This window comes from Myotis davidii, unplaced genomic scaffold, assembly GCF_000327345.1.
Source record: "Myotis davidii unplaced genomic scaffold, ASM32734v1 scaffold1292, whole genome shotgun sequence".
Taxonomy (NCBI): Eukaryota; Metazoa; Chordata; class Mammalia; order Chiroptera; family Vespertilionidae; genus Myotis; species Myotis davidii.
The window spans coordinates 188202-200745 of record NW_006283154.1 but is presented as its reverse complement, the minus strand read 5'-3'; the positions used below and the strand labels follow the sequence as shown (position 1 = coordinate 200745).

Below are 12544 nucleotides of genomic sequence, written 5' to 3'. Positions count from 1 at the left end.
GAAAGAAATTAGACTGAAATTCATTGATAACCCATTATGAGAAAGGCATTTTACATAAATTGCTTCATTTAATCAATACAACGATGCCATTATGTAATAACTACTATTTCCCATATGACAGAGCTAGGAAGTAACATACATGGGATTATCTGACTCCAAAACAAAAACTCTGCCAAATGCACCAAGCTACCCCTCCTAGAAGCCTTTTTATAACTTAAATCATGACCAATTGAAGATTGAGTCAGTGACAATGTGTATATTGCATAAGGCATTGCTTAAGATGTCACCTCCTATAGGAAGGCATGGCTTAATATTAACATTAGATACCAGAAAGTAATATAATATTGGTAAATGATTGGGACCCTATATAACTTCACCCTTACTAACTCAAAACCCTTTCATTATTAATTATTCTTTCCTCAGGATAAAGCATTTAGATGTGGAGCATGGGAACAATGGAAGAATTAAAGATGGCTTCTGTGTTTCTGGCTTGGTTAACTGAGGGCATGGTTGTCTCAATCACTGTGATAAGGAGCTTGGAAAGAGAAGACATTTTAGGTTTTGAGCATGTTGTGCTTGAAATGCTTCTGAGACATCTCAGTATAAATGTCCAATAGGAAGTTGGTTATATGAGACTGGGGCACAAGAGATATACTCATCCACATATAGATAATAATTGAAGCTCTGGAACTAGGTGAGATTTTTGATGGCGTATTAATGAAGTCAGGAAGGATGGTAGTAAGGGAAACACCAACATTTAAGGCAGCGGTTCTCAACCTGTGGGTCGTGACCATTGGAAAACACATATAGCATATCAGATATTTACATAACGATTCATAACAGTAGCAAACTTACAGTTATGAAGTAGCAACAGAAATAATTTTATGGTTGGGGGTCACCACAACAATGAGGAACTGTATTAAAGGGGCGCGGCATTAGGAAGGTTGAGAACCACTGAAGGGATGGTTAAAGAAAGAGTAGGTAGGAACCTGGTTTTTTAAAAAATGAACATTAAAAACAAAGAGGCAGTGGACCAAATGAGAGATGACATTTGTAAACAGTAGCTCCTACAAAGGTTTAATTTCCAAAATATATAAAGAACTCACAAAACTCAACACCAAACAAACATCCCAATCGAAAAATGGGCAGAGGACCTGAACAGGAACCTCTCCCAAGAAGACATACAAACAGACAATAAATATATGAAAAAATGTTCAACCTCACTAGCAATTACAGAAATGCAAATCAAAGAGGGCCTGATAAAGATGTGGTATATATACACAATGGAGTACGACACAGCCATAAGAAAAGATGAAATAGCATCATTTACAACAACATGGATGGACCTTAAGAACATTATGCGAAGTGAAATAAGTCAGACAGAAAAAGGTAAGAACTATATGATTTAACTCATATGTGGAATATAAAACTGAAATTTATGAACACAAATAGCATGTGGTGGTTGCCAGAGGGAGGGGGGTGGAGGGAAAAAGGGGGTCCTAATATGAAGTGACAGGAGAAGACTGGACTTTGGGTGGTGGGCACATGGTCCTATATACAGATTTTGTAAATTAGTAATCCACATATGAAACCTATATGTTCCTGTTGACTAATGTCACCCCAATAAAATTTTTAAAAAAGAAAAGGAAAAAATGCAAATCAAAACTATAATGAGATACCACCTCACACTGTCAAGTGGCTATTATCAACAAGATAAGTAATAACAAGTGTTGGAGAGGTTGTGGAGAAAAGGGAACCCTCATTCACTGCTGGTGGGAATGTAGACTGGTACAATCACTATGGCAAACAGTCTGGCTATTCCTCAAAAAATTAAGAATACAGCCCAGCAATCCTCTCCTGGGTATATAACTGAAAAACTCAAAAACATGTATTCACAAAGATATGTGCACCCCGGTGACAGGAGAAGATTTGACTTTGGATGGTGGGTACACTGTGAAATATACAGATCTTGTAACATAGAAACCCACACCTGAAACCTGTATGATCATATTAACCAATGTCATCCCAATAAATTTAATTTAAAAAATGAAAAAATGACATTTAAAAAATGAACAGAGAGGTAAGAAAAGAACAAGTAAATGGATATCTTGAAAGCAAGAAAGGAGAGTTTAACAAAGGTGGGCATACTCCATAGCAACAAAATTAAAGGCAATGTATAAATTGTATATGATGAAGATTGAAAATAATCCATTGATTTTGGCAGTTAGGAAGTAATATGCAGCTTTGACAGAGTAGTTTCAGTGGAGTTCTGAGAGTCAAATTCAGACTGCAATGGGTAAAAAGCAAAACGGTAGATGAAGAAGTAGAGACAGTGATTATAGAATTTCCTTTTGAAAGACTGAGTATCAGCAAAAGAAAGAAGATAGGGTAGTAGCTAGAGGGGAAGTATTAATTGTGGAAGGAAGGATGCTTTAAATTCTTTTTTCAAATAAAAACAGTTAACATGTTGAAACCTAGGCATGTGTATAGAAAACAAGCTAATAGACATTAAGTATAATTTTCAGTAGTACAGAGCAAAGATGCAGCAGCCATACGGAAAGCTACAGAGGCAGATGTTTTGTGGCAGTAGAATGACTATGTTCTAAAATGCCCTTACCTTCCTTCTGTTTATGCCACTCAACTTACCTGGAGTGCCCTTTTCCTTTGGATGGTTTGTCTGTCAAATTCTACCCACCCTTGAGTGCAAATTTCACCTCCTCTATGAGGTCTTACACTATCAATCTCTTCTGAAGGGCCTCTCTTTCTCTTGAACTCTAATAACAATATCTGTTTGAACAATCCATTTGACAATCACCCTTCACTCTGTGAAATCTCCTTAATTGCTTTCTTCAAAATTGTGTTGCTAATCAATCACATGTGAATTCTTTCTACCCTGCTAAACTGTACACTCCTCAAGGGCAGGGTTTCTATCTTAGAGTTTGCCACAGCCTCCAGAATGCCTACCATGGAAGGTAGTAGGGTCTCTTTAAACCTACGTGATTGAGCAGTGGCAGCTTGTTATGAAGAAGACAGAAAAACGCTGGGTTAGGTAGGTCCTTGGTGTGCATTGAGTCATTTTGTTCTCTCAATAGCAAATAAGGAGACAGAAACTTGCAGAAGTAAAGTGAATTTATCCAAAAGACAGAGGTAGTAGTATGTGACAGTGCCAGGATTTGAACCAAAGGCCTTTCTCCTGATAGTTTTCTTCAGTTGTGTACAAAATTCTGTTCGTGAGAAACACCTCTTTCCTTAGTGATATTGATAGAGATATGACTCTATTGAGGCTTTACTACCAACCAAGTGGTTTTGGCAGCCCTTGCACTGTGCAGGAAATTTCCCTGTACCTTACCTCCTGACAATCAGCTTGAGGATCCTGAAGGAGCCTTTGATGAGGATGAGGGCCTCTTGGCGGGAGCCATACAATGGAGTGCCATTGATATTCACCAGCTCATCACCAGTCCTCATCTTCTGGGACAAGGCTGCCTTGCCGCCATCTTCAATCTGTGTTGCAGAGAACAAGATAGAAAGCAGGTAGTGAGGCAATCCTTCCCCAAAAATTCTACTTTCTGGCTCCTCCCAACCTCTGAGCCATAAGTAGTACTGCAGTGGGACATGGCAGGGCTGGGGCTGGCAGTGAGGTGGGTGAGGAATGGCTCCAGGAAGCTCCAGGCAGCAGCAAAGAATCTGATCATAGACCATTATTTACTGAAGGCAAAGCTTGGGCAAGCCTTTGAGGAAGGAGGCAACACAGTAATACAATCTATCCATCTAGGAAGACAAGCACTTCTAAATATGAAAATGATGCTTGGAAGGAACCCCACAATATGGGCTGAAGTAGCAGAATGGCATAGAAAAATGTGCATGTAAAATAGAGTCTGGCTGGGACCGGTTTGGCTCAGTGGATAGAGTATCGGCCTGCGGACTGGGGGGTCCCAGGTTCGATTCCGGTCAAGGGCATGTACCTTGGTTGCAGGCACATCCCGGGTGGGGGGTGTGCAGGAGGCAGCTGATCGATGTTTCTCTCTCATCGATGTTTCTAACTCTCTATCTCTCTCCCGTCCTCTCTGTAAAAAATCAATAAAATATATTTGAAAAAAAATAGAGTCCGAAGAGCTAGACTCCAGAAAAATCACCTCTGGCAAGTCCTTTCCTATATTTGGGCAGACTTTGAACTCTGACAAACTTGAGTTTGGATCTTGGGTCTAGTACTTCCTAGCTGTGTAACCCTGAGCAAGTTACCTAATATCTCTGTGTCTTAAGGGCCTCATAAGTGAAATATAGATAATGAGAGTACCTACCTCACAGGGTTGTTAGTATATAAAGTGTCTGGGAGCAGTAAGCCCTCAATAAATGTGAGAGTTCTGATTATTATAGCAAGGGGACTGACTCTGAAGGTAGCTTCTAGCTCAGTGATGGCAAACCTTTTGAGCTCGGCGTGTCAGCATTTTGAAAAACCCTAACTTAACTCTGGTGCCGTGTCACATATAGAAATTTTTTGATATTTGCAACCATAGTAAAACAAAGACTTATATTTTTGATATTTATTTTATATATTTAAATGCCATTTAACAGAGAAAAATCAACCAAAAAAATGAGTTTGCGTGTCACCTCTGACACGCATGTCATAGGTTCGCCATCACTGTCTAGCTCAATATTCTGTGAGTGGAATTGCAAATTCAAAAGATACAAAGTATGCACAAAGTAATTGATCATTTATCTGTGTCTCTTCAACAAGTCCCCAGCACAGTGCTTTCAGTGTCTGGCACATAGGGGGCATTTACCAAAAGCTTGGAACCTGGGTGTTCACTGTTCCACCATAGCCTAGAGAATTTCCTTGAGAAGGCCAGTCTTGGCAAGAAGGGGGGCATTGAAAGCAAAGTCATAAATAATAGCCACTAGGGTAGACAAAGGAAAATCAAAGCAGAATGTCCCCCAAGTGTCCTTGCTTATAGCTACTTTCATGCTATATAATAAAAGCCTAATATGCTGTCTGGTGGTCAGATTGGCCATTCAACCAATCAAAGCGTAATATGCTAATGATATACTAAAGCTGCTCAACTGCTCACTATTATGTGTACAGTTGGGTGGCTTACCATCTAAAGTTCATATATCCACACAAATGGTTGAGTAACAAAAGGTCCAATCAGAAAGAGGTGTTTGTTTTTTCCCAAGGGCAAGTTGAGGTGAGGGTGATTAAACCACACAATCCTTAGGGAAAATTAGATTCTAAGTGGGACAACTATGGGCTGGTCTTTGCTGCAGGTGTTTTTACACTTACTTCTACTCTTGTTCCAATCTTTCTCTCAGTTTTTAATAGCATCCAATCTATCCCACACCATGGAAGATAGAATATTACTGAGCTTTAGGTTGGCCAGCTCATGTGCAATTTGGCAGATGCAACCTCCTTAGTGCAGAGAAAAATGTTAATTCAAGATTTCAAAAACCCCATCTAATAAATTGAAATTTTAAGTTAAATCACAGACTGTAATTAAATTTACTGCTGCTAACCCAACAGTTTTTAAATTAATCTTTGTTTGATAAATTATAGGTTAGCTAAGTGACTTTGAATATATATACCTTTGTTCCAGTACCTGGGCCACCACTCAAAACAAGCCAATATTGGTAAATGGGGTACAACTCTCAGCAGATTAATTAGGATTGCACTCTTATTTCCATTGTCATTATCATTATTACATCACAGGCACTGCTGCCTGCTGCCAAAAATAAAAATAAAAAAATGCTATACTTGAATTTCAGGAGTTCTATTTGAATGACTCACTCCTCTGGCATCCATGGAAGGTCCTCAGCATCAGGCAGGAATTTCAACAGGGACCAGCCATTTGAAAGGGCTTCCTTAGGCTAACAAACAACCACAAACAGGAATCTAACTAATGACTGCTAATAGATATTTCCTGTTGATGTGCATTAGTCTTAATTCACTCTACTCATTTTTTTATTCATACAACTCAATTATCCATATTACTGTTAGCCACAGCAAGTCTTCCCTTCAATATGTATTGATATTAAATACCACTTTGAGTTAATTAAGCACTTTGTTACATCAGCAAGATCTCTGTTTATTCTAGGCCAGAAAAATGAAAGAGGGGTACTTTTTAAACTCTTATGCTTAGTTATTGCTGTAGCAAAAGTTCAGGCATTTTGCATTCCCTACTGCCACTTCAGCTGCCATTATCTGGGTCCTTGCTGGAACTCTTGTTCAGACTATAGCCTCAGGCTGACTACGTGCCCCTTTTGTGTGTGTGTGTGTGTGTGTGTGTGTGTGTGTGTGTGTGTGTGTGTGTAGGAAACTTGTTTTTATTTTTTTTTCTTTTTTTTTTCAAATTTTATTTTTTATTACAAAGGGTATTACATATGTGTCCATTTTGCCATTCCATGCCCTTTCTCAGTCACCAGCAGTATCCTCCTCAGGACAGACAATGCCACTTTAGCACAAGTGTGAGGATTTGCAAACAACAAAACAACCAATTATTGGGACCCAGCACAATCTCAGAATCCAGACTGATCCAGAGCAGGGTATGAAACTCTCTTTGGTTGAAGATCTCTTGGACTATACACAAAACTAGTCCTTTCCCAGACACGGGGCATTTACTGAGCTATACAACTGATTCTTTCATACTCCTGATTTTTTGATGCTTTTAAAAAACTATTGTTCACTAGTCTTTCTCCTCCCCTGCTTCCACATAGATTTCTGGGATACAGCATGTCTTTCATTTATTGTTTTGCCTCCTGAGAGCCAGTTCTCCAGGTCAATGGCTCAACCACACATTTGTTTATATAGAAGATAAAACAGCTGTTCATTTTTCTATCAAGAGAGAGAGAGAGAGAGAGAGAGAGAGAGAGAGAGAAAGAGAAAGGGAAGGGAAGGAAAGGAAAGGAAAGGAAAGGAAAGGAAAGGAAAGGAAGGAAAGGATGGAGGAAGGCAGAGAATAAGGGGAAAGATATATTCAGGGTGGGGCAAAGGTAGATATACAGTTGTATTATTATTTATTAATTATTATATTCTTTTCCATATGAATAAATGTAAATCTACTTTTGCCTCACCTTGTATATTCTTCTCTGAAAAGTTTTGTTTTCCCCTTCTAACCATCTCACTCATAATTCTGTCTGGGCAACAGGAAAGGTGTGAATCAACAAACTTGTTGAGAGTAACATGCCCTGTTTGAGGGGCTGTATAGCATCATTTTATGCTGTCCATACAGTAAGGTTGGTCAACTTTCCAGCTTTTCCTGATTCAGAACTTCAGAATGACTTTCTTGTTTCATTTGAAATGCTGTGAATTCTCAGATTGGAGCCAGATGTATTGAAATGTCAGTATAAACAGACATCACAAAGCCCATTGTAAGCCATGGTTAACTTCTGTGTTATTTTGGATTGTGCAAGTGATCATAGTGAGTGGCCCAAGTAATTGAACATTGATTGCATAAAGGTCATATAACCAAAAGCCAGCTGGTGTCTAGAAAGTTTGGAAGAGCTGGTTGACCTTGGGCAGATCCCTTTCCACTTTTTTGGCCTCTTTTACCCTTACTGGTAAAATGTGGGCATCTGGCTAGATGATCTGTGGGGGCCCTTGGAGCGCTGACATTCAGTGACCTGTAAACAGTTAGCATGCCATAGCCTTCTGCTGACTCAGAAAATCCCAGATTTTTGCATCATTGCACTTTGCCTTCATCCATGTTTCACTTCTTCAAAATAGACTAATTAATAGTCATCTCTCATTTTCCTTCATTCTTTATTGTTTCAGAGTGGTCCATCAAAGTTGGAACACTTAAAAAGCACAGTTGGGACACCGAAAGAGATTCCCGAAGCCCCATTTTGTGCTAATGAGCTGATGACTTGGAAATTTTTGATGGGTCTTCAAGGTACTATGAAATGCTCTGATAGCTGGCAACAAAGTGACAAGTTGGCCCCTTGAGAGTAAAGGCAAGAAAAAATTGACTTAACAGCACTTACTAGCTTTCTAGTAGCTTTTATTTATTTATTTTAAATATTTTATTGAATTTTTACAGAGAGGAAGGGAGAGGGATAGAGAGTTAGAAACATCAATGAGAGAGAAACATTGATCAGCTGTCTCCTGCACACCTCCTACTGTGGATGTGCCTGCAACCAAGGTACATGCCCTTGACTGGAATCGAACCTGGGACCTTTCAGTCCGCAGGCTGACGCTCTATCCACTGAGTCAAACCAGTTAGGACTAGTAGCTTTTATTTAGTCAGATAATAGCAGATACTTGCTTGGATCTTTTGAATAAATTTATAAGATATAAGAAAGTGAAGAAAAAAGTTAAATCTGATTTATCTTGAAAAATGCTGCCAGCAAAAGAAATAGCATCTGCAATGATAACCAAATGGTATTGAATGCTTATAACAATGGTGTAAGAGCAGCATTAAAAAATCAATGACATGACTGCAAATACCTCTACTTGACACAAGAAATTTATTGGAAAATCAGGCATTGACTAAAACTTTCTTGGCCAGTTCTAGGACCTCTGGCCAAATTACCGGCCCATATTCCTACTTCCACCAGCTAGTCTAAGATGGCAAAAACATTTACTTGTTTAAATTGATGGTATGTTTGTTTTTGTTCTTTGCAAATAGACAGAAGAGGTCCACCCAGAATACAATGGCTTCATTGCTTTAAGAAAATAGAATATCCTGTGAAATGTCTATTTAGTACCCTCTAGAAGATTTTCAGGTTTCTAGTAACACTTCAGACACTCATTTAGCAATTTGGTCTTTTCTAGGGAATAAACAGGAAGAAAATATAGAAGTGGAGATAAGCTGGATTTAAGAAGTTAAACTATTCGGAAGTAGGACCACAAAATAATGATAATTCTGTGCTTTTTCTGAAACTTAGTTTGAAATCTTGAGTAGATCACAAGTTGGGGAATGTTTCTGATCTGCCCTCTCTACCCTAATGGTACCCCTTAGAATCTGACCATGCTAGGAGAGACTAATCAGAGTGCCCTGGACAGGGAGATACAGTCTTTGAAATCTCTGCAATGTCTTTGCCATGACTTTCAACAGTCCAATTCCAGGTTGTGGACATATCAGCTGTCCTACCGTGTCTCTCTTGCAGCAACTCTCTCCCTTCAAAATTCCTCTCAAATTTCCAAAGTAGTCTAGAATAGAAAAAAAAGAAATTCTGATATTTCTGATTTCATGTTCTCTACTTTACGCCAGTTTCCCAAAAGGAAAAATAGAAAACAAAAACCTCTTTCTTAAATAAAGAATTCAAAAACACCAACCAATTACAAAAATGTAAGCAGGACAAAAAAAAAAGTAAGCAGGCCTGGTTCTAAGCAATAATCCCTGTATGGAGACAGATCGAGGAGGTAGACATCAAGAGAGAAGATATTCTTTCCCTCTACCGGCTAAGGAGCAGATGCCCAAACTCTACAAGGGGCTGTTTCAGAATGTAAAGTTCTGTGAATCAGGCCCATGGGCTCCCCTGACCTTGGACCAAGGGAACTATGCTGTGCGCTACAGCAGACCCTATCCCTATAGACACCTCCCCAATTGCTTAATCATCATCTAGTTTACTAATCCTCACAACAAAGGCCCTCTAAGCTCAAAATCATTGAATATCCCTAGGGATTAGCCTGAGTCAAATTCTAAGTATCTGTGCCAAAAACTCAGTCAGCCAAACTCAGCTCTAGGAATTTGGTGATGGAAAGGGGTAGGGAGTCAAAAGCACTATATCCTACATCAGCAACCAAAAGCCAGTTTGTCTTTGATCCTACCAAGCCAGATCATCCTGTTGTCTCCATAAGTCAGATAAGGGGGACTACACATCACTATGCAAGAGTAAACTCAGGGTTCCTTCCACTATCAGCAATATACTTATTGGGGTCCTGTTCACACTTTGTAAACTCTAACCAATTGGTTACACTGAAGTCTCTTGCTGATGTTAATAATATCAGTGTTTGGAAAAAATGTTAGCCGTTGGTAGTTTAGAACAATAATCTCCAGAGTGGGGCATATATTTCCCAGGTTATGCACAAGATGATCTACTGAACAAGAGATACTGGAACTTCTGTTTATATTTATGCTTATCTAAAAAATTAAAAATCAAGCCTTATTAATATTTAATATTGGTGGTAATAAATTATAACATCCACAAATAAAATTTGTATATTAGAGACACCTGCTCAAAATATTTTTACTGATGCAAATTTTTACTAAAAATATTTGGCCAGATCATAGCCTTAAATGACAGGACTAGAACCATAAAGCTTTTAGAGTAAAACATAAGATACTATCTTTGTGGTAAAGTTTTTGGGGCAGGATGTAAAATGCAATAACCATAAGAGAAAAAATGTTATAGTGGAGTTCATCTAAATAAAAAAATATGTTTATCAAAAATTCCACTAAAAAGTGAAAAGACAAGCCACAGACTGGGAAAAATGGAGGGGGTAAGCATATGGGAAGTTCCACTATTAATTTTATACTTCTCTAGGCTCTCAACATTTATATGTTACTTTTTTAAAAATGCCAACAGAATTTTCTGGGTAATAAGAGACTAGGTCTCTTTTTGCTCCTTTCTTTATATTCAACTCTATTATAGTAAAGGAAGGGATGTTATTTAAAAGGAAGTTACACAAAATAATATGTGACCCAGGTAGACAATTTTGAAAATAGAGGAAAGCACAGAAAACAATTTAAATAATTCATATTCTCCCAATTAGACATGATAGTCAATATTTTGATGGTTTCCTCCTCAAGTCTTTTTTCTTATGTCCATTAAATGTCTATTTTAATAAAATTGAGATCCAGAGACATAGAAGCATGAAACAGACTGACAAATTTCAGAGAAGGCAGGGGTTTCAACAATAAAGATAAATTTTTAAAAAATAAATTTTTAAAAGTCTAAGACAAACCAGAAAGTCCATCTAGTGGGTGACCCTAGATGACAGGAAAGTCCAACAGCCTTTCTCATACTATATATATAATAAAAGCTTAAACGAACTTTACGGTGGAATGACTAGAATGACCAGTCGCTATGATATGCACTGACCACCAGGGGGCAGATGCTCAATGTAGGAGCTGCCCCCTGGTGGTCAGTGCGCTCCCACGGGGGGAGCACCACTCAGCCAGAAGCTGGGCTGATGGTTGGCGAGTGCAGCGGTGTTGGCGGGAACCTCTCCTGCCTCTGCAGCAGCACTAAGGAGCAGCAAGCCAAGTGGTAAGGAGCAGCAAGCAGGCGGGCAGTAAGGAGCAAGGGGTCCTGGACTGTGAGAGGGCACAGGCCAGGCTGAGGGATGCCCCCCCCCCCAGTGCATGAATTTCGTGCACCAGGCCTCTAGTCTAATATAAAAACAATGGAAATAGGATGCATTAACTTATTGACATTTATGAGCTGTGCATGAATGCTTGGAAGAAATGCCCTAATTAAAATATAAGTGGCTGTTAAATTCCACCAGATTACTAGAGACAGAAATAATTCTACTTGGGTTAATATAATCTTTATTTCTCCACTATGAACCCAATCTCAATGTTAAAATTATTCCTCAAGATCATTAAAAGTGTCTTTTTAACTTCCCAGCTGAATGTAAATGAGTTACACACAGCCTTTCAGCCCAAGAAGATGTGATTAACTATCTGGAATCTGAGCCATCCCAAAACCAAGTTCACTCAATAACTCATTGCTGGTTCCCTGAAGCCATTTATTTATAACCCATTATGCAAAAAGCCAGACAGTTTCTAAAGAGTACACATACCCAACATTAGTCATTTCTGACTGGATAAAGACCAAAGGACTAACACCCTTTAGGGAAGGGACAAAAGGCTGCCTCTGGAAACCAATAGGCCTGCTCTACTGTCTGGAAGCCACTTACTTGTACAGTTTACTAAGCACCTGTGTGCCCTCTATAAGATGTGGGTGAAGGGAGAGGTGGCTGGATTTCTCTTTTCCATAGTTATCTTTATTGTTGAAAGTATTACTGATGTCACCTTTGGTGTTTTTTTTTCCCATTGACCCTCTCCAACTGGCACCCGCCCCTCCCAGGCCTTTACAACACTATTGTCCTGTCTATGGGCTATGCATATATGCATATAAATTCCCATTGTTTGCCTCTGCCCAGGACTCCATTCCTCAGCAGTGATTTTAATCTTTGCTCTTTGCTTAGCCCTCTGCACAGTGTTACATAAAGAGGGTGTAAAGAGGCATTCAATTGCCTCCCATCCTTCTGCATAACTGCTATCAATGCAAACAACTTCCACAGAAATAATCTACCAAGGTGTGTGTGTATGTGTATGTGTATATCTATATATCAAAGGCAATAGCAATAATATTCTTTACCAACCCTTGGATAGAACCAATTTAATATTAAGTTAGCACACTTACTGCTGCTTTCACAGAGTGCTGCAGAGCTGTTAATAAGTAAGCCATCACACTGTTTGGTACAAGCTACTCTCCAGTTCACATGGTGACTGAGAAGTGACATACCATTTCAGCAAGATGTATCAAATAAAATGAAACTGAATTTCCACAATAGAGAGATAGATAGATAGATAGATAGATAGAT

The 12544-nt window shown here is 38.9% G+C and overlaps 1 protein-coding gene across 2 annotated transcripts in view; it reads right to left on the bottom strand.

Annotated features, from left to right (window-relative positions):
- SHROOM4 (shroom family member 4) overlaps positions 1-12544 on the bottom strand; it is a 213974-nt gene that overhangs the window by 129234 nt on the left and 72196 nt on the right. For both annotated transcript variants that reach the window (XM_006753495.1, XM_006753496.1), the window contains exon 2: positions 3350-3501. In XM_006753495.1, coding sequence (XP_006753558.1) covers positions 3350-3501 — 152 coding nt within the window. The remainder of the gene's footprint in view (positions 1-3349; positions 3502-12544) is intronic.